This window comes from Mytilus galloprovincialis, chromosome 3 (genome assembly GCF_965363235.1).
Source record: "Mytilus galloprovincialis chromosome 3, xbMytGall1.hap1.1, whole genome shotgun sequence".
Lineage (NCBI taxonomy): Eukaryota > Metazoa > Mollusca > Bivalvia > Mytilida > Mytilidae > Mytilus > Mytilus galloprovincialis.
The window spans coordinates 28,338,281-28,362,464 of record NC_134840.1 but is presented as its reverse complement, the minus strand read 5'-3'; the positions used below and the strand labels follow the sequence as shown (position 1 = coordinate 28,362,464).

The window sequence follows — 24,184 nt, the reverse complement described above, 5'->3', positions numbered from 1 at the left end:
TGTATTTGTTTTTTGAAAATATTTACATACTATTGTCTCAAAATATCATCATACTAACCTAAAATGGATGTGTTTATATAAAATAAAGCAATGCAGGAAATAAAGTTCTGTATTTAGTCAGATTTGGCCGAGTTAAGCCACTATGTATAACATCAAATTTATCATCAAGTCGGACGATTAACAAAAATGAAAATTTTCGTAATTATGACATTCAAACAACTTCTTTTGATACATTTTATAATTTTTTATAGTGAAAACATTTTAAAAAAGGAGGAATACATTATTTTGATGATAACCATATCGATCTTCTAGACCACATGGGAATTGAATTTAACAAGATTGATTAAAAACATGTGGTACTATTTTTATTTTTCTTGTATTATATTTGCCTCTGGCTGCTTCCGGGTATGGTTAGATATACACCTTGTTGGTTTTTTTTATCAGTTTTACTTGTCATACGGTAGGAAATATAAGCTTAGTAAAAGAAAGGACGTCACACGGTATGTTATTTATTTATTTTTTAATCTTAAAATGATTGTAAACTAAGCAAAAATCAACGTTTTCTATCTTTTTTTTCTATGTTTTTCATTTTTTACTAGTTGCATGAAATACCATCGTTCCAATGTATGTTAATATATATTCATTTACAACAGCAATAATTTATCACTTTTTAATAACAGATTCTGTTTAGTCGTGTTCTGTCTTATTTTTAGCCGTTTTTCAGACATCAATTTAATTGGACTTAATGCTGATTCTAATGCCATTTGATGCATTGCCAAATAAAATGAAGCAACAATTTAATTTTCAGTATGTTTCTTCTATGCAAAATTCGCGATTATTATATGAATAAAAAGGTGAATTACTCAAGAAAATGTGAATGAAAATGAATGTCAAACTAAAAATATCGATAATTCACAGATAAAGGAATTTTTTATTTTTAATTCTTAATTTATAAAAAAGTAAAATCACAAAAATACTGAACTCCCGAGGAAAATTCAAAACGGAACGTCCCCAATCAAATGTCAAAATCAAAAGCTCAAACACATCAAACGAATGGATAACCGAACTGTCATATTCCTGACTTGGTCCAGGATTTTTCTTATGTAGAAAAGGATGGATTGAACCTGGTTTTATTGCTAGCTAAACCTCTCACGTATATGACAGTCGCATCAAATTCCAGTATATTGACAACGATGAGTGAACAAAACAAACAGACATAATAGGTAAACATGTCAAAAATAGGGTTACAGCAGTCAATATCGTGTTATATTCTTAATCACTATAAAAACAAACAAACATGCAACAAAGAAGCTGTATCTGTTTTACAAACATTTCTTGATACTTTGTGTCTTTGTAAGTCTATATCTCCAAATGGTCACTTAGTGTTAATATAGCACAAATACAAAAATTGTTGTTGTTTTTTGGAAAGGGTGGAAGATATTTGATAATAAGAAATGGTATTATGATTACCAGAATAGAATTGGTGGATACGTTACTTTATCTCGGAATAGTGTTTTAATGGCAAATATAATGTGTTACAACAGAAACTCTCTGAATATGGCAGAAAATCTGTGTTTGCCACACGTAAGGTCTAGATCATAACCATTGACTAGCGATGGCGGGTATAATGAACGTATCCTTTCATTTGCATCTGCTTTACAAAATATATAAACTAATTAAAACATAATAGACGTGCAACATTTTGTAAGACAATATGATGGAGCGAGTTATTTTTTTGTGAAATTTGCAGTGTGTTTGTTCTCTTTTCAGTCATTCACAATCATTGAACGCTGAACCAATTAAATTCGACAGAAGGTAATACATGATTTTCCCACTTTATCTTTGGTAGACTCAGAGTTAACAGACGACACTTCTACAATAGATCACACAGATCTCCAAACACTGACAGAATAAAAACAACAACACCTCGATAATGAATCACACAGATCTTCCAACTATTGCTGACAATCCACGAATCCACATCCTTATCATCAAGATAATACGGAGACTTAAAGCTGACTATGATCTAATGCAGATGTTTGAAGTGGTACAGATGACCGTCATTTTTCTATCGCTGCTCTTTGGATTCTTCTTCCTCCTATATCCACTTTATGAAAAGCGACGTCGAACAACAGTTTGGAGTCTATGGTGGACGAATTTGTTTGGATTTATCCAAATATGTTACTGCTCAGCTAATATACTTGTTGCTAGACACGCCTACTTAAAACCGGAACCGGAACTGGACTCAATACAATGCAATGACTTCTATTCAATTCCAATGTTTTGTGGCGTTTTATCAATAGCTGTAATTGTTGGTTCCGCTATTGGTGTGCATTATAGAAATTCAAAAATTGTTATTCTGAAATATGTGTTTTTCACTTACACAATTCTTTGTACGCTAAGTGTTATTGCCCTTCAAAGTTTGACAACCCCTTACCAACCGAATGGAATTGAACTGACATCAAACCTTCAACTAAAGCCATTGGCTTGTGGTCTTAACCCGAATGAGCACCTTCTCATTATTGCATGTGAATATGTTTTGTTATACATACCTATGGGAGTTGCACTGTTGGTGGTGTACTCTCGATCAAGAAAGACAACAGGTGATTAATATAGTTTTAAGATATAAATAAAAGGAGACTTGGGTATATGTCAATGATAGAGGAGCTCAAAGACGAGAAAAAAGAGAAAAATACGTCACATGTAAACAACATCTACATACTTGATTTAACAATAATACAAGTCGGTAAAGAAAAGAAATTAAAATAAAAATTTGTAAAATTGCAATGCCATACTATTCAAAGTTATATTGCATCCAATAAAATAGAAATATAAAATGCACAAATCATTTGAGAGAATGAAATATAAATATAAAATAACAAATATCAACAACAAACAAAACAAAACACAAATAAAACCAAAAAAAATAAATCTAAACAGTATACTAAAGTAATCAACAGTTTATAGTTTCAATATTTTATTTTTTTTTCTTTGATTCACGTCCTTCTAGAAATATTTCCGGGGAGATTCATAAGAGATCGAATTGACAATAAATCTAATAGGTAGGCATAACAAACTGGGTTGTCCAAGATAAACGGGTAGTTTGGCATGTATTGGAAAAGAGGTTTTGTTTGAAAGGGATAGACATCGTACCTTACAGAAGGCATAGACCCCTCAAAAGATTTTACAAGGTTTCCACTAAGTTTAGAGATGGCACGCTCCCTTCAGTTCGCTCCAAATCCAATCGGACGTGACTGCATATTTAAATATCCCGAACCCAAGCAATTAGGAACTCCTACCTCATTGTCAGCATACATTTTTAATATCGGACGGGTGTTAATTTAATTCAATGGTACTTTGGTGTAATTTGGGTTTTTTTTTTTTTAATTTAATGCTTTTTTGTTGTATCGTTGACAATTGGAGACATATGGAATCATGTTTGTGTTAGTAGCGCTTGAAAGACAACTAATAGAGATTCTTTTTTGGCAAATCGTTTTAACCCCTCCATAAGACCCCACCCTAAACATTAAAAACCAGGAAGTTATTTTGTGAAAATGCATCGCACAGCATAGCATGCTTACAATAAACTTCAATTTTTAGGAAGCTCCTATATTCGTACTTATTGGGGGTAAATATATAACGATAATTTCATGCATGGCCACGTTAATTATTTTGTAAACAAGAAGTTTAAAATGAGATATTGAAAGTGTTAAAGTGAAATCGCATCAAACGGTGTAGCATGTTCGCATAAACTTAATACCAAATTTCATGAAGCTCTAATTTGCATGTTCCTATGTAAATGTAAATAAAATTTCATGGGTCGGACAGACAGACGGACATAAGTTGGGATATTAAATATACTAGATTGTTGTGCAAGGTATGTCGACTTGGTTTTAGGTTCAGAAATTTGAATATTTTTTTTTTAATTGAATAGGTACAGAAAGTTTGCTTTGCGCCATACTTCATTAAAGAGTTGTTGCCTAGGTTCTTTAATGTGCAGTCAATGATGCCATTTTCTGTTTTATTATTGGTCGTGTTTAGCATGCAAGGAGTATTTACATTTGCAAATTATTGATTTTTCTCTTTTTTTTTCTTCAGAAAAGCAGCAAGAAATGTATTTCTTTGTGCCTTGCAATGAAGACAACGTATGTGGATCATGCCAGTATCAGAATTATGTCTGCCGGTCAATTCTGTCTGCATATATATTCTGTATATACATTATCAGACCTGGGGTAATCATTATTTATTCCATGTATGGTTTTCTACACCAGGACATCATTCCAAGTGTTGTATCAACCGCTGTGTATGTGTTTTTATGTTTTGAATATACTATTATATTACAAAATAGTTGTAAGCAATGCACAGGAACACAGACTGAATCGCGAAAGAACAGTTTAAATAAAAACAGTGACTTTTTTTAAAATGTGCTTTTCCAAACATTTATGCATTTGCTTCATATCCAGTGGCAGATCAAAGATATTTTCATAAGGGGTGCCCACTGGGTACCGCTCCAATCATGCCTAAGGGATTTACTATATAATTAACAAAAATGTTCCAATAAAAGGGGGTCTGAGCCCCGCCCCCTTGATTTTCATATATCAATACAAATCTGGGCCAAAAACAGAAAAGACAACAAACGAATACACTTCGCGCAAAGACCCAGAATAATTGTTTAATTTCGAAATGATGATGGTTGGTATAGAAGTGAGAAAATATACTCCAGAAATTATCAGACTAAGTGTGGACGTTTCCGTTGCCAATGAAGAAAAGATGGATAAAATCTATCGCGCATGGTTACGGCTTCAATATTACAGTTCAGTAAAGATCAATAACTATTTACTATATATATTATTTATTATTATTATTTATTGTGTATACATAGCTGATGCAACGTTTAATGAATATTGTTATCAAATATCTGATGTTGTTATGTTATTGAAATAAAAGAAAACAATTTCCATAAACTTATCGTTTTTTAAAGCTGATTGACGAACAGGGTTAATTCCAACCATCTCAAACTCCATTGAAAGCATTGACATACCATTTGTTTCATAAAACTAGACAACTTCCGACGTGACACACAATAAATTATAACAAATACGACAAAAATGTTTAATTACGCCCTTATATATAAGAATGCCATATTTTAATTGGTTGGTAGTCAGTGTATTTTTCCCATATTCTAACCTTTTCCTCATTTCAAACGAATTTGCATATTTTTCACCAATGCCGGTGAATATGCTTCAAATTGTCTTCTATGCCATAAATCTAAATTAATCTATCTACATAATGGTGTAAAACACGACTGTATATATTCAGACTTTAAAATATGTTTGAAAAATTTATAAATACAAGAAAATGCGATTTTTTACCCGTGACAACAGTAGCCTGCCAAGTTCGGCTCTACAAGCAGCATGAGCTTCTAGAACACCTACACTTGCTTTTATGAATTCCATATAGAATTGTCTCCCGAATTATCATAACACCCCAAATCTCACTACAATACAGCAATATCGGACTTACTAATGAATCAAATATTTTTTCTAAACGTTAACAAGGATCCAATCCAATTGTTTTCTTAATCTTAAAACATGCTTTCCTAGCTTTTTCCAGGATACAGCTAAGTTAAAGTTACACTTTAACATTATTCCCAAGTAACAATATTTGGAGACGGTTTGTATGGTATTATCATTATAGATAATCTCATTTAGATGTGTTTTACCATTAGAATTAAATACTAATACCTTTGATTTTTTAACATTAACATGTAGTTTCGAATTCGAGCAATATCTACCAAGAATATTGAGACTGGTTTGTAAACAAGTTTTGCTTTCAGATCTGATAGTTATATTAAGGTATATATGAGATTTTTTCTGAGACAAAGTGCCTGTGAAACATCGTGTCGCATTAATGCCACACACATATATATATATATATATATATATATATATATATATAGTGATAGTTCTTGTCGAATTATTTTTCATGTTTTAGCGTTTAAAATGCCATTTCATCAGTTTCTTTTTATAAATTTACTATCTGGATGATAAGTTTTATATAGGAAAAAAATAACAAGTTATTAAGGAAATGCTTTTCATAATTTATCATTTACTGCGAGTCTTATATTTCCATTAGTAAACGAAATTATTACGGTTGACATTCTTCTAGAGGCCTGCAGCTACGAACAATTCCGACAACAAATGTACACGTGTTATCTTTACGACATAAGAAGTTTTAGTAGGGTTATCACGGAAGTTCGCGGCCTGTTGACATTTTTCAAATGTTAAGCTTTTAGTACCTTGTTGTGTAGATATTGATGGTCAATGATTGTCTACTAGTATGTGTATATAGATATATTGATGTTCAATGTTTGTCTACCAGTATGTGTAGATATTGATGGTCAATGTTGTCTACCAGTATGTGTAGATATTGATGGTCAATGTTTGTCTACCAGTATGTGTAGATATTGATGGTCAATGTAGTCTTCCAGTATGTGGAAGATATTGATGGTCAACGTTTGTCTGCCAGTATGTGTAGATATTGATGGTCAATGTTTGTCTACCAGTATGTGTAGATATTGATGGTCAATGTTTGTCTACCAGTATGTGTATATAGATATATTGATGTTCAATGTTTGTCTACCAGTATGTGTAGATATTGATGGTCAATGTAGTCTACCAGTATGTGTAGATATTGATGGTCAATGTTTGTCTACCAGTATGTGTAGATATTGATGGTCAATGTAGTCTACCAGTATGTGTAGATATTGATGGTCAACGTTTGTCTACCAGTATGTGTAGATATTGATGGTCAATGTTTGTCTACCAGTATGTGTAGATATTGATGGTCAATGTTTGTTTACCAGTTTGTAGAAGATATTGATGGTCAATGTTGTCTATCAGTATGTGTAGATATTGATGGTCAATGTTTGTCTACCAGTATGTGTAGATATTGATGGTCAATGTAGTCTACCAGTATGTGTAGATATTGATGGTCAATGTTTGTCTACCAGTATGTGTAGATATTGATGGTCAATGTAGTCTACCAGTATGTGTAGATATTGATGGTCAATGTTTGTCTACCAGTATGTGGAAGATATTGATGGTCAACGTTTGTCTACCAGTATGTGTAGATATTGATGGTCAATGTTTGTCTACCAGTATGTGTAGATATTGATGGTCAATGTTTGTCTACCAGTATGTGTAGATATTGATGGTCAATGTTTGTCTACCAGTATGTGTAGATATTGATGGTCAATGTTTGTCTACCAGTATGTGTATATAGATATATTGATGTTCAATGTTTGTCTACCAGTATGTGTAGATATTGATGGTCAATGTAGTCTACCAGTATGTGTAGATATTGATGGTCAATGTTTGTCTACCAGTATGTGTAGATATTGATGGTCAATGTTTGTCTACCAGTATGTGGAAGATATTGATGGTCAACGTTTGTCTATCAGTATGTGTAGATATTGATGGTCAATGTTTGTCTACCAGTATGTGTAGATATTGATGGTCAATGTTTGTTTACCAGTTTGTAGAAGATATTGATGGTCAATGTTGTCTATCAGTATGTGTAGATATTGATGGTCAATGTTTGTCTACCAGTATGTGTAGTTTTCTAAAACCAGGGCCTGTGGAGACAGCCTTCCACCAGAGACCAAATGGCATAAAATTAAACTACTAAAGATCACCGTACGACTTTCAACAATGAGCAAAACCATACCACACAGCAAGGACGTAAAACTAACAACTTATATACGTCCTTACACACAGTCAGCTATAACTTGAAATGCCCGAAATGACAAATGTAAAACAATTCAAACGAGAAAACTATAACGGCCTGAGTTATGAACTAAACAATGTACGAAAGACAAATATGACATATACAGAAACCAAATATAACGAGCTTTTTTCAGAGACAAGTGTCAATAGTGCCTGTGGTTTACAAGTGACGTCACAAGTTATCTAATGTATTTGATATTTATCTTAAAGACCTGAGTAAGGACCAGAACCAACACTCTCAATAAATTGATTTATACAACTAAGAGTTGGAAGACTGTCGTTATTTATTATTATTTATGGATAAAAAGATATGGTGGGACACATTTTACCTTGATTTCGCTAAAAAAAAAAAGATAAAGTACTTCTTAAAAGTACGGAAGCGTATTAGCGCCACACATTTTTTTTTTTATTTTTCTTCCTATGTTTGCGTTATAACGCAAACCTTTGCGTTATAACACAAACCTTTGCGATATAACGCAAACCTTTGCGTTATAACGCAAACATCTTTATTTCAATTATTCATTAAGTTTTGTATATATGTCCGTCTGTCATTCATTTCGGATGTGATTTACTAGTAGATAAAAAAAGAAACATACATACAAGGCCAAATCATTATAATAAATATGCATAGGAATAATGGAATAATTGAAGTGCAATTATACATAAATTAAGACTGATTTGTGCATCAGAAAAGTATATAATTTAACAAGAAAATAGATATAGTTTAGTATATAGTCATATTAAAATTGAAAGATCAAAAATAATGTCATACAATTGTGAAACCTCCAAGTCAAATAGACAAAATGATCTTTCTGCTTTAAAATGAATTATTAATAAGGAAACATTTTTTTTAAATCTCAGAATATGATCAAGATTCTTTGATAGAAAGTCATTGAATTTTCATTTCAATATAATGAAGTATTTTTAAGATGCTTGGGTAGCAATTTGAATAGAGAGAACATAATTTTATTAATAAAACATCTTCATTCTATACATTTATTGCCAAAGGGTAGCTTGTTTGAATGTAACCTACTTTACACAGTTCTCAAACGAGAGCTTACTTTGGAAGTCTATTTATATTCGGTTATAGCTATATTAGCAGGGTTGATTTTTTTCTTAGGTATAACCTCAATTTACTCAATTTTCTTTGTAATATATATACTAGAAGTAACTTGGATGTCGTTTTTGGGGACCTTTATAGTTTGTTGTTTAGTGTGAGCCAATGCTCCGTGTTGAAGACCGTAATTCGGCCTATGATGGTTTACTTTTACGAATAGTGACTTAGATGGAGAGTTTTCTTATTGGCTCTCATACCACATCTTCTTATATTATTCTGCTCATTATTAGTCATTGATATGATCTAATTATTCAAGCAGTTTACTTTGCAATTACTACAAAGGTGATAAATTTTATTATATACAGCCTCCTCCATTAATAACTTTACTGTTTCCTTTGAATCTTAAATAAGAAATAAGATAAAACAAATGTTTGCGTTATCGCAAAGGTTTGCGTTATAACGCAAAGGTTTGCGTTATAACGCAAACATAGGAAGAAAAATAAAAAAAAAAAAAAAATGTGTGGCGCTAATACGCTTCCGTATAAAAGACTATGTAAGAAACTGTATTTATGCGGTACTCGTGGTTCCATATCAGGATGGATAACTGACTTTGTAACTGAACGTAGACAACATGTTGCGGTGAAAAGGGAAAATCTAAATGGCAAAATGTACAAAGTGAAGTGCCCAACGCAGTGTACTAGGACCTGTTCTTTTTATTATTTTCATAACCGATTCACCAGATGTTGTAGAGTCGTATATAGTAAAAATAAATCGCAAACGATATCAAAATTTATGCACAAACTTTTAAAAGTAATGTCTTCCAAAGGATCTAGACGCACTCTACAATTGGTCCAAGTTATGGGATATGAAATTAGATGTGAACAAATGTAAGCGAATCCACTCTGGAAGAAACACAATCCTGAACACATTCATACCATTTTGACCACCGAAAGTCCGCAACTAAACCAATTACCTTGAAACAAAAATTATCTTAAATTTTCACAACACTTTTCAAGTAAAATGAATAAAGTCATGCAATAACATACTTGGTTTTATTAACCAGACTACAAGGGTTGGGATCTCGCTAACATGTTAAGCCTCGTCACATTCTGTATGTATGTGCTTGTCACAACACACGCCAGGAACCTGTAATTCAATAGTTGTCGTTTGTTGCTGTGCAACATACATTTTTTTCGTTCATTTTTTGTACATTAGTTAGGTCGTTAGTTTTTCTCGTTTGCGTGATTTTGGGTCCTTTTATAGCTGACTATAAAAAGTTCAATAATCACAAATATAAAACATGGGCTATTCTCATTGTTGAAGACCGTACGGGTGATACATAGCGTTTAATTTCCGTGTCTTTTTTTGTCTCTTGTGGAGAGTAGTCTCGTTGGCAATCATTCCACATTGATCTTCTTTTTTATATTCAAGTTAGCTTTAAAGATCAATCTACATTTTTAAGACTGGAAATTGCGTTGGTACAACCGCACTTGGAATATGTAAACACAATATGGTATACGTATTTGAGGAAAGATATCAATGGAGTAGAAAACGTACGGAAGCGTAGAAGCGCCACTCAACTTTTTTTAATACTTCTCCCTATGCTTGCGTTTTGGAGAGAACATAATTATGCCCCACCTACGATAGTAGAGGGGCATTATGTTTTCTGGTCTGTGCCTCCGTTCGTCCGTTCGTTCGTCCCGCTTCAGGTTAAAGTTTTTGGTCGAGGTAGTTCCCTATGATATGATCTTTCTAATTTTAATGTCAAATATAAGTATTGACCCCAATTTCATGGTCCACTGAACAAAAAAGAAGATAGTGTGAAGCTCAGGTTAAAGTTTTTGGTCGAGGTAGTTTTTGATGAAGTTGAAGTCCAATCAACTTGAAACTTAGTACACATGTTAACTATGATATGATCTTTCTAATTTTAATGCCAAATTAAAGTATTGACCCCCAGTTTCACGGTCCAGTGAACATGTAAAATGATAGTGCGAGTGGGGCATCCGTGTACTATGGACACATTCTTGTTTTATTAATAAAACATCTTCATTCTATACAAAGGGTAGCTTGTTTGAATCTAACCAGATTTACACAGTCCTCAAACGAGAGCTTACTTTGGAAGTATATTTATATTAGGTTATAGCTACTTTAACAGGGTTGATTTTTTAATTTTATTCGGTATAACTTCAGTTTACTCAATTTTCTTTGTAATATATATATACTAGTTGTAACATGGGTATCGTTTTTGGGGGCCTCTATAGTTTGCTGTTTGGTGTGAGCCAATTCTCCGTGTTGAAGACCGTACTTTGGCCTATGGTGGTTTACTTTTACGAATAGTGACTTAGATATAGAGTTTCCTTTTTTGCACTCATACCACATCTTCTGATATATACTATGCTACTCAATCATGATTACTCAATGATATGTTCTAAATATTCAAGCATTTTACTCTGCAACGAATACAAAGGTGATAAATTTTAATATATACAGCCTCCTCCATTAATAACTGCTGTTTCCTTTGAATCTTAAATAAGAAATAAAATAAAACATATGTTTGCGTTATTACGCAAATGACGGTTTGCGTTATGACGAAAAGGTTTGCGTTATTTCGAAAAATCTATTTCTAATACTGTTTCTAATATTAAAGATGATTTTAAAATGATACACAAAGTACTTCGGTCAACGCTTTTACACGCCAATGAAGTTACAAAAAGAAGCATTCAATTCTTAAATAGCTGTGTAAAATATTGCACCAAACCATACAGGATTAATGTTTGTATCAGTTTGGCATATGAGCCCACAACGATCTTACACAGGTATAATCTCATCTTATTAAGTGTTAATATGTGTTACACAGCCCAATATTTTCCTTTTCCATTCCGTTTTATCGTTCCTTGTTTTAGTAAAGGCCACCATTGACCCGTATTTATTTATAACATAAGGTCAAACACAGCTTAACATTGTGGACAATAATGCAGACTGCTTATTTGACGATGATGTAAATCTTAACGATCTTAACTGTGGTTCCACTGTATAAACTCTACCTTGAATGAGTCAGATCATATTGGTAAATACCAGGTATACAGGTTGGTATTATATCACAATATTTTGGTATCATAATATGATATTTGTATAGTGTTGATCGGTGTTTATCTGTTTATTATCTAAATTTGCAACCAATAAGTTCCAGATAGAAGAAGTCAGTGCAATTCTTTCTAAAGTGAGTCTGACTGACAGTTGATTAATATGACATTTTACACAAATTTAAATCTAAATTAAAAAATGTGGTGGTTTTATCTCCCTTTGCTATGACATGTATGATGATACTAAAGATAAATACAATCAATGATAGAGATCTAATTATTAGCCATAATAACATGAATAAGGAATGAATGCTATTTTGTAATATTAGAAAATCATATTTTAATATTAAGAATTCATTTTCTAATATTATAAAATTATTTTCTTATATTGAAAAGACATGAGCCATTTTTTAATATTTGAAAATGATTTGATTAATATTAGAAAATGATTTATTAATATTAGAACATTGATTTATTAATATCAGAGTCATATAACACATAATGTATTAATTATTAGTCCTATAACATATGACCTCGGGGGCATTGTTTACTATTTCTATTTACTGTTCTGATATTTTTTTTTTACTATCAATGTGCCATTCGCATTAGACAAAAAAAAAAATGAAAATATCAGCATGAAAATGTTAAATAGTGAATATATAATGCGAAGGCATATATTATAGGACTAAATGTATTATATGTCTAATTCTAATATGAAAAATTCATTTATTAATAATAGAAAAGACTTTCGAATTTTAAATATTACAAAATGATTTACTAATATTAATAAACATGGATAAAGATGAGAGAAGATCAGATATTTTCAGTGGTGGATCCAAAAATTTTCGTAAGGGGTGGGGGGCACTAACTGCTAATGAAGAGGGGGGGAGGGGGTCCTCTCTAGTCATTCCTCGATGATTCCCTATTTAATATACCAAATATTTCCCACAAAAGTGGGGATGTGCACCATGCCCCTCATAATTCCACTATGATTTTTGATCATGGTGCCAAAAAATATACAATCAAATGAATTACAAAATAAAGAACAGTGAAATGATAAGATTAAAGAACATTTAGAAATGTATACAATAAAAACAAAGTAACTTAATTATTACAATGTGATTGACAAAACATTAAGTGGCTGATCAGGAGGAATTTCATTTCTTAATCAATTTAAAGACCTAGGTCTATGGGAGATCACTCCTTATTGATTTTTTATGCCCCACAACTGAAAGTTGAAGAGAGGTCATATTGTTTTACCCTTGTCTGTCCATCCTTCCGTTTGTCCGTCCCATTATGGGCATATAGTAATTCAGCTTAACTCCTCCTACAGTTTGAATCCTTGGTAGTGTTCACTTCGCTGGCTGTTTGAACATATATTGAAGGTGTGCATGTGTTCAGGGTTTTAATTATTATTAATATTTGCTCTTTTTGGAGATATTTGAACTTTGTAATTTTTTTGAGTATTTACTTGCATAAGAAGAGCATTTCCAGATAACCCCTCCTACAGTTTGAATGCTAGGAAGTTTTCATTTTGCTGGCTGTTTGTACATATATTAAACATATTTTATTAACAATCACCTGTTACATCAACCCTTAGTTGCCCAAGGGACCTATAGTTGTTAATTATTGTGTCATTTAGTCTCATATGGAGAATTGTCTCATTGTCAAGCATACCACTTTTTCTGATTTTCATACTTCTTTTTACAATTTACTTCTTTTAAGAATCATGCACTCTTTTTACAATTTACTTCTTTTAAGAATCATGCACTCTTTTTACAATTTACTTCTTTTAAGAATCATGCACTCTTTTTACAATTTATTTCTTTTAAGAATCATGCACTCTTTTTACAATTTACTTCTTTTAAGAATCATGCACTATTTTTACAATTTATTTCTTTTAAGAATCATGCACTCTTTTTACAATTTACTTCTTTTAAAAATCATGCACTCTTTTTACAATTTACTTATTTTATTTGATTTCTTAATAATAATTCTTTAATTTCTATTTTAGAATGTCATATCCATCAAGACTATTAGAATTGTTGCTTGTACTATTCCTGTGTGATGGGTTGTATACTAATCATCAAGTACAGGCAATAAACAAAGGTATGTAAACACAATGGGGCTGTCAGTTTATATAGTACATGTAGTATTTGGTTCATCTATTGGTTGATCAAGTGAGGTTTTGTGATTAAAAGTAAGTTTTTAGTAGTGTAAGAAACTGGAGTACCTGGAGAGAACCACCTAACTGCGGCAAGTAAACTGACATCCTTGTCAATTAAAATTGGAGTCGACCACAACTATTACATGCTGGGTTCGAACTCACAAGCACAGTATTGACAGACTAATGATTACTTAGACTACTAATGCAATGATCAGCCACAAAGGCCTCTTATTTGATTAATGTCATTATAAACATCAGTAGGGTTGCAATTTCAGTTATTAAAGTAATCAGGAAAAAAGGAGATGACTTGCTCAAATGAAAAGAGATAAAATTATTGTTCAAGACATTTTACTGGATCATGTTGATGTTCAAGACATTTTACTGGATCATGTTGATGTTCAAGACATATAGCTTTGAACAAAAAGGTGATCTACTGTACTGTCTTCTATCCATTTCAGTTTTGATTTTTACCTCACATTTGAACAGAAATTATAACTCTACATAAGTGGAACTTTCTTTTGACATAAATATATAATATGAAAACTCTTTAAATTGTCACAAGACATACATTATTTTCTTTCTTAAATGTCGTTCATTGATTATGACAACTTCAATTGGATGAGGACATTTATTTTGAAGGGTAGAATCAATGGTTTACATGTCTGTCACTTAGGTATGCAGCCTTTTTCAATTCCAGGTATCATTGCTATGTGATTTCTTTAAATATGAACAAAATAAACACAATTTTCAACAGAAATAAAATTGAGAATGGAAATGGGGAATGTGTAAAAGAGACAATCCAACGAAGGAGCAAAAAACAGGTGAAGGTCACAAATCTTGCACATATAGGCGAGCTTAACTTGGCCCCTAGACAGAAATGTGCACTAGTCTAGGGAAAATAGATGGCACACTAAACTCCAGAACTTATAAATGAACTAAAATTAAAAAACACACAAGACTTACAACTTTAGTTCTTATATCACTTGAAACAACAAAATAATAATTTGCTTGAAGAATTCCAATCAAGACTTGAATATTTCATGTTTGACACTGAAACTGTATGATGTCATGCTGTAGACTTCTCAGAGACTGGAAAAACATTTTACAGAATTCTGACAAATAATTACTAAAATGCAATGTTTAGTTGCCCTTAAAAAGCTATAAATAATACAATTGTTTAAGTAGTTAAAAAAGATATAAGAAGATGTGGTATTAGTGCCAATGAGACAACTCTCAATCAAAATCACAACTTGTAAAAGTAAACCATTTTAGGTCAAAATATGGTCTTCAACACAGAGCCTTGACTCACATCTAACATCATGCAAGCTATGAAGGGCCCCAAAAATTACTAGAGTAAAACCATTCAAACTTCAAAACCGAGAAAACGAGAAACAGGAAACTCTTATGAACCACATCAACAAACTACTGAACATCAGATTCCAGATTGTTATACTTTATTGTTTATAAAAACATTTAAATCACTGACAGAAAATTATTAAACAGGTAAAAACAATTTTTTTTTTTTTATATACTTGACATTTATAGATCGATATAGAAAAAGGTTTTAATGTATGTTTAGACAAATTGTTGATGATTATATATTTCGCTAATTTAGTAAAAATTTTAAAAGATTTTTACAAGTTCTTTTTGACCCTTTCTTTAGTTCTTACATCATTTAAAACAAGAAAAGGTTGACTTGCTTGAGAAATTCCAAATCCAGATATTAATATTTATATCTATATTTATTTTTAAAACTAATGTTAGGTTTTTGTTTTATAAATGAATTAGAAAAGATATGTATATATTAATGCCTTGTTTTACAGTGGTTCACTTTACTGATGAGGACTGTGATGTATACCGACACTACCTAAAATCAGAAGATGATCAGTATGAAGTACAATGGGATGGGGAACCATATCCTAGCTTTTGTAGTCTTAAATTTAAGCTAATGACCGGAGTCGATACATATAAGATATGTGCTAAAATAACAACTCTAGATTTACCGTGTGAAGGCCCTAAACTTACATACTTTTATGGATCAGATATAGAGGTAGGTTTACATTGAAGGTCTATAGAATAGGAAACTTTCAGTTCAAGTTTCCTTTTTTCACAGATTTATGGTAAAATGTCTTTTATATTCATATTCTGTGTACTCAGTTACAAAGTATAGGACAATCAATATTTAACAAATCCAGAAAAAGGAGGGAGTTACCATCCCTTTCCTGGATTAGGCCATTAGTTATCTATAATGGAATCTCCCAGTAAGTTAGTACCGTCAACTTTTTTTTTTAAATGTCTGGCTCTGCATCAGATTGATATTACCATTGACATTTTGCTCAGCCCCATCCATTTACATGTAAAGGTCATGTGTTTTATACATATTAACATATTCAAATTTTGCATAAAATAGCATAATTAACATGAGCCTTATTTATGAACCAATTATGAGGCGCATAGGTGAATCTAGGGATGGGACTGGGTTGCTTGCCCACACCTCCCCCCCCCCCCCCCCAAATTTGGTTGATTGTATAGAGAATCACTGAAGATGACTGGAGTGGTCCCCCTTAGTTCTGAATTGACACAAAGGAGTACGTCTGTAAAGCAAGTTATTATCATATTAGTTTACATCACTTTACCAGTATACATTTACAAGGTCATTATAAGCAGTTCTTGTAACATTTTAATAATTGTTCTGCTATGCAAGATTGACAAAAGTGCTACTGTTTATCTTTAAAAAAAATTGAAAGCAACACGTTAAATAATTTTTTGCATCGGAAGCGCTTTTCTGGATTTACCTTCATCAGGAACGCTCAAAGCCAAACAATTGAAATCCAAGGATGTATAAGTAAACCGTTAAAGATCTTTTTGACAAAAATACCTAAAATTGATAGCTGAATTCATATAAAGTCAACTTTGCCTGAAGGAGTTTAAACCTTAGTTTCCTAATAATTTCAAAATTTATAAACGAACACTTTTAGAATAGATTGTTAAATCATGTCAGTACCAAAGGACTGACTACTGAATTGATGATACTCTTGGGGACTGATAGTCCACTAGTAGAGGTATCAGCTCAGTGATGTAAAAAATTGAAAACAACATATTAAATAATTTTCTGCGTTCGATCTTAAGAGATGAATGAAACAGAGTTTTTGTGAAGAATGACAACACAAATTTGACCACAATAGCTAGGGTTGGCATGTCCAGTTTACTTCTATTTTGGTTGTTTGCCTTCATGACTTTTATAAATTATTTATCCTCTTTTACTTTTAGAGTTATACCTGTACTGATTCGCCACCAGTGAATGAATATTGTGATGATCTCTTTATATATATGAAGTTAGCCCCTTATGATATTGCTAACACAAAATATTATTCGTCAAAAGTAAGAATAACCATAACAGCTACACTAATAAGCAGATATGGTGAAGATTCAACTGAAGGTTGGTAAAAATTATCAAATTTCCCATGTGTATGTTGACTAACTTTCACTGAAATGCACTAAAACTAGATAGGTATTATGGGGTAAAAATCATTTTAACACAGGGAAAATAATCATATATGCAAGCTTTTGTTTTTATACGACCGCAAAAATTAAAAAAAAATTGGGTTGTATATTGCTTTCATGTTGTCATCAGTGTCGTCTGAAGACATGGTTTCCAGATAATAACTTTATTATAAGTGAATAGAAATCAATAGAATTTAAACACAAGGTTTATAATCACTAAAGGAAGGTTGGGATTGATTTTGAGGGTTATGATCCCAATTGTGCCAAAAAAAGGGGCCCAAATAAGCATTTTTGTATATTCCAGACAATTACTTTTGTTAAAGTGTATGAATCTCTCTGAAATTATAACACAAGTTTCCATTTTACAAAGGGATTGTCAGGATTGACTTTGGGGGTTATGTCTCAACCATTTCAGAATTAGGGGCTAAAAAGGGGAAAAAGGGTTTTTTCTGGTTAAAGGACAATTGAGACAATTTTAAAGCAGTGTAAGGGAGGTTATCCAAATCAATTTAAAAAACAATGTTTCAATACCTCCCTTACACTGCTTGTAAATTATGTATTAAGAAATGATGATTGTCTTGAGGTGTTTAGCTGTCAATTAATTTTAGCAGTTACTATTAAGTATTAATTAATATTAGTTTTAGCCATGACTATGTATGTCTGTTCATATTTAAAAAAAATTATGATGTATTTAAATGGGTAATTATGGTAGCAAACTCATTAGAAATTTGATTTGAAATACTGGCCATATCTTGAGGGAAAGAATTTTTTTGGAATAAGGGAAAAAATTGTCAATTTCGCAACAACATAGTGTATTGCACATTCCTTGACTACTGTTATTCGGTGTCAGAAACTTATAATGTGTCAAAAATTTAATTACAATCCAAATTCAGACCTATATCAAGCGTGAATATTGTGTCCATTTTGGTCCCAACTTTTCAGGATTGGACATCTGCAGTCATATCCTGCCCTGCTCAGCGAAGCAATTTATTGATTTATGTTGATAGTTAGTGGTAATTGAAAGCTAAGAGTGTTTCACTGACAAAAGTATGTTGAATTATGCAGTGTTTTGACAGTTTAAAATTGAGAATAGAATGGGGAAATGTGTCAAAGATAAATAATAACTCGACCAAAGAGCAGAAAACAGCTGAAGGCCACCAATGGGTCTTCAACAATAGCTTTAAAATCCTGTAATTGTAGGTGCAATGTGCAATACTGTGGATTCATTTATTTTCGTTGGTACCACTTTTCGTGGATTGAGGAAAACTTGCATATTCGTGGATATTTAATTTCGTGGTTTTGACAAAGTTTGCATACATTTCTTAAAATAATTTTAATTCATGGTTTACCTATACCCACGAAATCCTTGAAAATTGGTATCCCACGAATAATAATGAATCCACAGTAGTTCAGTAAAAAATGTACGTCACACTAAACTCCAAAACATTTTTGTATGAACTGAACTAATAAAAGAAAAGAGTTCAATTGTCCCCTGCATAACACATACTTTATCTATCCAAGGGCAATAACTAAAAAAAAATTCTTTGTTCTATCAATTTATAAATGAGAAATGAAGGTTTCAGAGCAAATTCAATGAGATTTCTGTTATAATTATTTTTATACGACCGCAAAATTTTTTTGGCATCGTATAATGGTATCAATGTCTTTGTCGTCTTCTGCGGTATCCGGTCGTTCCGGCCCCAAACCGATCCGGCCCCAAGTCAATCCGGCCCAAAGTCGATCCGGCCCAAGTCGATCCGGCCCACGTCGATCCGGTCCCAAGTCGATCCGGCCCAATAATAAAATAAGAAATAACTTTATCTTACCTATAATTTATTAGACTGTCATTTCAATAATTACTTACTTCCATGTTCTTCATTTACTTCAGTTGAATATTTGTCTCATTGGCAAAAATACCAACTCTACTATTTTGTAACTAATATATATAAAAAAAATTACCTTCTACATCATTATTGGTCCGGATGGACAGTTGGTAGACATTCTGTCTTCTCTTTTATAGATAGGATTCGGCAAATCAAACAACATTTCTCAATTTGAGAAATTTTAAGAACTTAAAAGAAAAACAAAGTTTGTATGTATCAGCTTGGGGATCGGGTTGTACCGTTGTGTATGTATGTAACTATTTGTTATTACACAAGATGAAAGACTTGTTAGGATCACAGTCAATTGAAAGAAGACGCTAATTACTGCTGATTAATGTTGATGTCTGAATTGTTTTAATATAATTATACCCAATAATCTTGAAAACTTGTAATAAAAACATAATCAACCTAGTTATTTTTATACTCATCTGAAGAAAATATTTTTTAATTTTTTTTTACCGTACACCTTTAACATTATAATAAAAATCATAAACATTTATGATTACTTTAATATATATCTTTATTTTTATTCCTTATAAATATATTTTTTTATTGGGGCCGGATCGACTTTACATTTGTGCCGGATCGACGTGGGGCCGGATCGACGTGGGACGGATCGACTTGGGCCGGATCGACGCGAAAGCGTCTTCTGCGTGGTCGTCTGTGTTGTTGTCTGCGTAGTTGTCAGAAATACTAGTATGTGTCAAATATTTAATAACAATCCAAATTCAGACCTGTATCAAGCACAAACATTGTGTCCATTTTTGCCTCAATTGTTCAGGGTTGGACCTCTGTGGTCGTATCCATCTGTGCTCAACGAAGCAATTTATTTAAAAGGGCATAACTACTTTAAAAATACTTGATCAGCACTTACTTTCGAAAGTGTCAAAGACAATGTTGATATAAACCTATGATAAAAGTTTTATAAAATTCTGGCAAGAGTTGTCCACATGAGATTGCAATATCCCATATAATCATTATCCTAAGGGGCATTACTCTTTTATTTTTATTTTTTTTATTTTTTAATATTTGAAAGACAATGCTGACATCTATGATACAAGTTTCATAAAAATTTTGGCAAGAACTGTACATGTGGGAGTGCTAACTTTGCATATAATTGAAGAAACTTAGTAAGTAGCTCACAATTACCCCCCCTGATTTCAGAGGAGTTGCAATGACAAACTGTTGCTAAGGGGCATAATACTTTTAAAAACAATTTTATACGACATGTCAATAATTGTACACATTAGAGCACTTATGATGCTATTTCCATATAATTAATGTTTGTAAAGGGCATAATTCTTTTTTTTTTTAATAATTGATCAGCACCTATTTTCAAACTCATTCAAGACAATGCTGATGTGAACATATAAGTTTTATAAAAAAAAACCTGGCAAGAATTGTTCACAGGAGAGAGCAATAATGAAAAAATTCAATAAATTTATGTCATAACTCTAAAAATTATTGATCAACACTGAATTTTGAACTCATCAGAGCCATTGCTGATATAAATCTTGATATAAGTTTCATGAAAATCTGCAAGAACTATACATTGGAGAGCGCTTAAATATTAGTCTGGATGGAAGGACACCTGGTATTTTTATAATGCAATATTTGTAGTCTCTCTGCTCTCATAAGTTTAAGTCCCCGTTAAAAGCTAGACAGATAATGGTGAATCATTTCATAGCACTACTTCTGAAGAGGTATATTTTATCCTGGTCTAGAATTTACAGTATTGCCCCTGACTGCATGTTAAAGGGGAGATAACTGAACTATTTACATTTGATGTGTTTACAATGTAAACTTTACATTGATATGAACTTGCTGCTGATGGGAATTTCCATCTTATCAGTTGGACCAAAATAGATACATAGATGCAAATACATGTATTGCCAAAAACTTTTTATTATTAACAGCATTTAATATGAGGGGCCTCAGTGGCCAAGTAGTCTTAGTAAGTGAATTTAACCACTGAGTGGCACTACCCTGTCAACACTTAGTTGCAAGTTTGAACACTGCACATGGCATGTGTACTCGGCTCTAATCTTAATTGACTAGAATTGTCAGTTTTCCCTCTGAAGGTCAGTGGTTTTCTAAAGCTCTTATTTATCTGCTTTTATCAAGGAAAACACAGCTGTGAGTGCCATGGCTAAACTAAAATAAAATGCCATGAAATTTAAATAATAAACAGTGTAAGAAATATCTACAAACAGAAAATAGCATTCTATTCAACCTGAATGACGGGAAAAAACTTAATTAAATTAATAGCAGTGGAAATATTTGGCATAATATAGGTATTGAATAGAATAATTTTTCTTTCAGGTACTGGTATAGCAGTAGGAGTATGTTTTGGAATTGCAATGATTGTGTTTTTCGTGATTGTCTTTTACTGTGTATATAAAAGACGGCAGGCTGCATTGAGACAATTGGAACAATCTGGAGGAGTTGTTGTTCTTGGAAGACAAGGAAATATGGTTATAATGGCAGCTCCTGTTACATATGCAAATAATGATGTAACTGTTCCTTTTCGAGGTACATGTTAACAGATAAAGACACATTGATTTTGTTTCACAAGAAATTGGATTATCCTTAAATACACTGATTTGCATGTCCCTTGCATGTGCATCCATAAACAGCTGTATTGTACCAATTTGAAGGAGTCTTGCGCAGGGTCGGATAGAGGTTTTTGGAAAATGGGGGGGGCCGAAGTGAATAAATTTTGCCAATCAGGGCAAGGCAAAAATTTTATGGGACCTTTATTAGGCTGAAAAACATAAAATAAGTGTAAAATGCACTTTTTAAACGGTTCCTGACTTAGGGCATGTATATTTTATAGTTGCTGTAAAGTGTAAGGGTTGGACATTTTTGATACCGTATATATAAAATGATTAGATGGATCCAAAGCTATGTACTATATATAGTATATTTGATTTGAGACTTGCCAGTCAAAAATGGACATGGAAAATTCTCCTTTGTTGTATGTTTAGTTAGTATAACCTCCCATATTCCTTGTGGTAAACAAGATATACGCCGGGCTTTTCAATGAAATTTACAATACGACCCACACGAGTTAAGAAACAAACAGACAATTTTTATCCAAATTTTGGTTGAAATGTTTCAGCCAACAAGGGAAGTAAGGGGTTCCAAATCAACCAAAGGCTACAAATGAATCTGAAATGACAAGGAATTTATAAATGACGGTCCACAAATGGAGCCATAAAAGTCACACTCAACAGGCAGGTTCCAGTCTGGCTTTGAAAAAAGTATTCAATAAATCAGTTCGGGGAAACAGACATTCCGGTCAGATATGGGATTTACATGCAAACCCCCGGCCCCCCCAAAAAATATGCCCGTTTATTATTCATCATGTTCATTTAATGCTAAATAATTCTATTGGAAATTTTTGTTTCTAATAGCAAAAAAGTGGACAAGATTATTGTTTTCAATCCAGATACGACCAGAATTATTGTTGAAGGCAAAAACACAGGCACTTGTTTCTGTCAATATGGGGTTTACTATCAATACCTGTACGTGATTTTTCGTACTGGTATGGATAGTAAACCCCATATTTTCTATCTTAACTTTATTTAACTCACATTTTCAATAAGTAAGGAAGCATTGTTGATACAAGGATCGTTGCAGAAGGAATACCACTTTCATCATATACTGTAAATCAACTAATTTTTCACGACTTTCGCAAGTAGACAAATAAGGAGCATATATAATTAATTGTCATAAAAATTTAAAACTTTGATATTCCGTTATCAAACTACATCAAGTGAATTTGAAAAAAGCAAAATTGAATTGCCTCAGAAGTGTACTAGGAATATTAATTGCCTCAGAAGTGTACTAGGAAGATGAATTGCCTCAGAAGTGTACTAGGAAGATGAATTGCCTCAGAAGTGTACTAGGAAGAGTTAAATGACAAATTAAGTAGCCACTAAATATGTTTGTTTACATGTACAGTATTCAGTTAAAATTGCTTTTAAACTTTATAAGAAATTTATTTATTTACAGATCAACCTATGGTGCAACAACTCTCTGCTAATCAAAGGACACACTCTGGAAATTCAGGTTTCCAAGATTCAAATGTGCAAAATAGTTTACATGACAATCATCAACAATCAGCCCCACCGCCATCCTACAGTGAGGTGACAGGTTACAAATAAAGCATTTTCTGGTGTCAAGCATGGGAAGCAGTAACCCTTTCTGTACTGGAACCCAGAGTGATAGGCTTTTATTAATGGAGTACTCTAAGTAAAAGACAAGTAAAAATTGTCTGATGTTTGACTGTGATATTTCATTTGTGTAAGAATATACATAGACCAATCTGGAGTTCTTTTATGAATGAGTTAACAACTGTTTAACCAAAGGTCAATCAGGGAGAAGTCTGTTCTGACATTATAACATAATGATTGTGACTTAGGAAATGTACAGGGAAAAGGCACTAATTTAAAGGTGTTAATAAAGGAGGATAGAATTTAAGTTAAAACAACAGTGCAATCCCTTGTATAATTAATCAATATATGCAATCAAAGGTATTGTATTTTTACTGTATAAGCGAGAGAGATCTGTTTGCGCCAAAAATGCGTCCTTTTGCGCCACAACTTTTTTCTTGAATGCTACGTTTGCGCCACCTAAAAAAAACTTTTAAAATTACATGGTATCATTTGCGCCAAAAAAAAAACATACGATTGCACCAA

The 24,184-nt window shown here is 32.3% G+C and overlaps 1 protein-coding gene and 1 long non-coding RNA gene across 2 annotated transcripts; both read left to right on the top strand.

Moving 5' to 3' along the window:
* Positions 1-392: 392 nt before the first annotated feature.
* LOC143067618 (uncharacterized) lies at positions 393-4,964 on the top strand. Its single transcript, XR_012975985.1, has 3 exons — positions 393-500; positions 1,771-2,603; positions 4,099-4,964. It is a non-coding gene; the product is annotated as an uncharacterized LOC143067618 (long non-coding RNA).
* Positions 4,965-11,774: 6,810 nt separating this feature from the next.
* Positions 11,775-23,812, top strand: LOC143067616 (uncharacterized). The gene is made up of 6 exons (XM_076240991.1): positions 11,775-11,930; positions 13,942-14,036; positions 15,918-16,144; positions 17,365-17,533; positions 21,804-22,013; positions 23,499-23,812. The coding sequence occupies exons 2-6, from the start codon at positions 13,943-13,945 to the stop codon at positions 23,648-23,650; spliced, it is 852 nt and encodes a 283-aa protein (XP_076097106.1). The 5' UTR covers positions 11,775-11,930; position 13,942; the 3' UTR covers positions 23,651-23,812.
* The last annotated feature ends 372 nt before the right edge of the window (positions 23,813-24,184 follow it).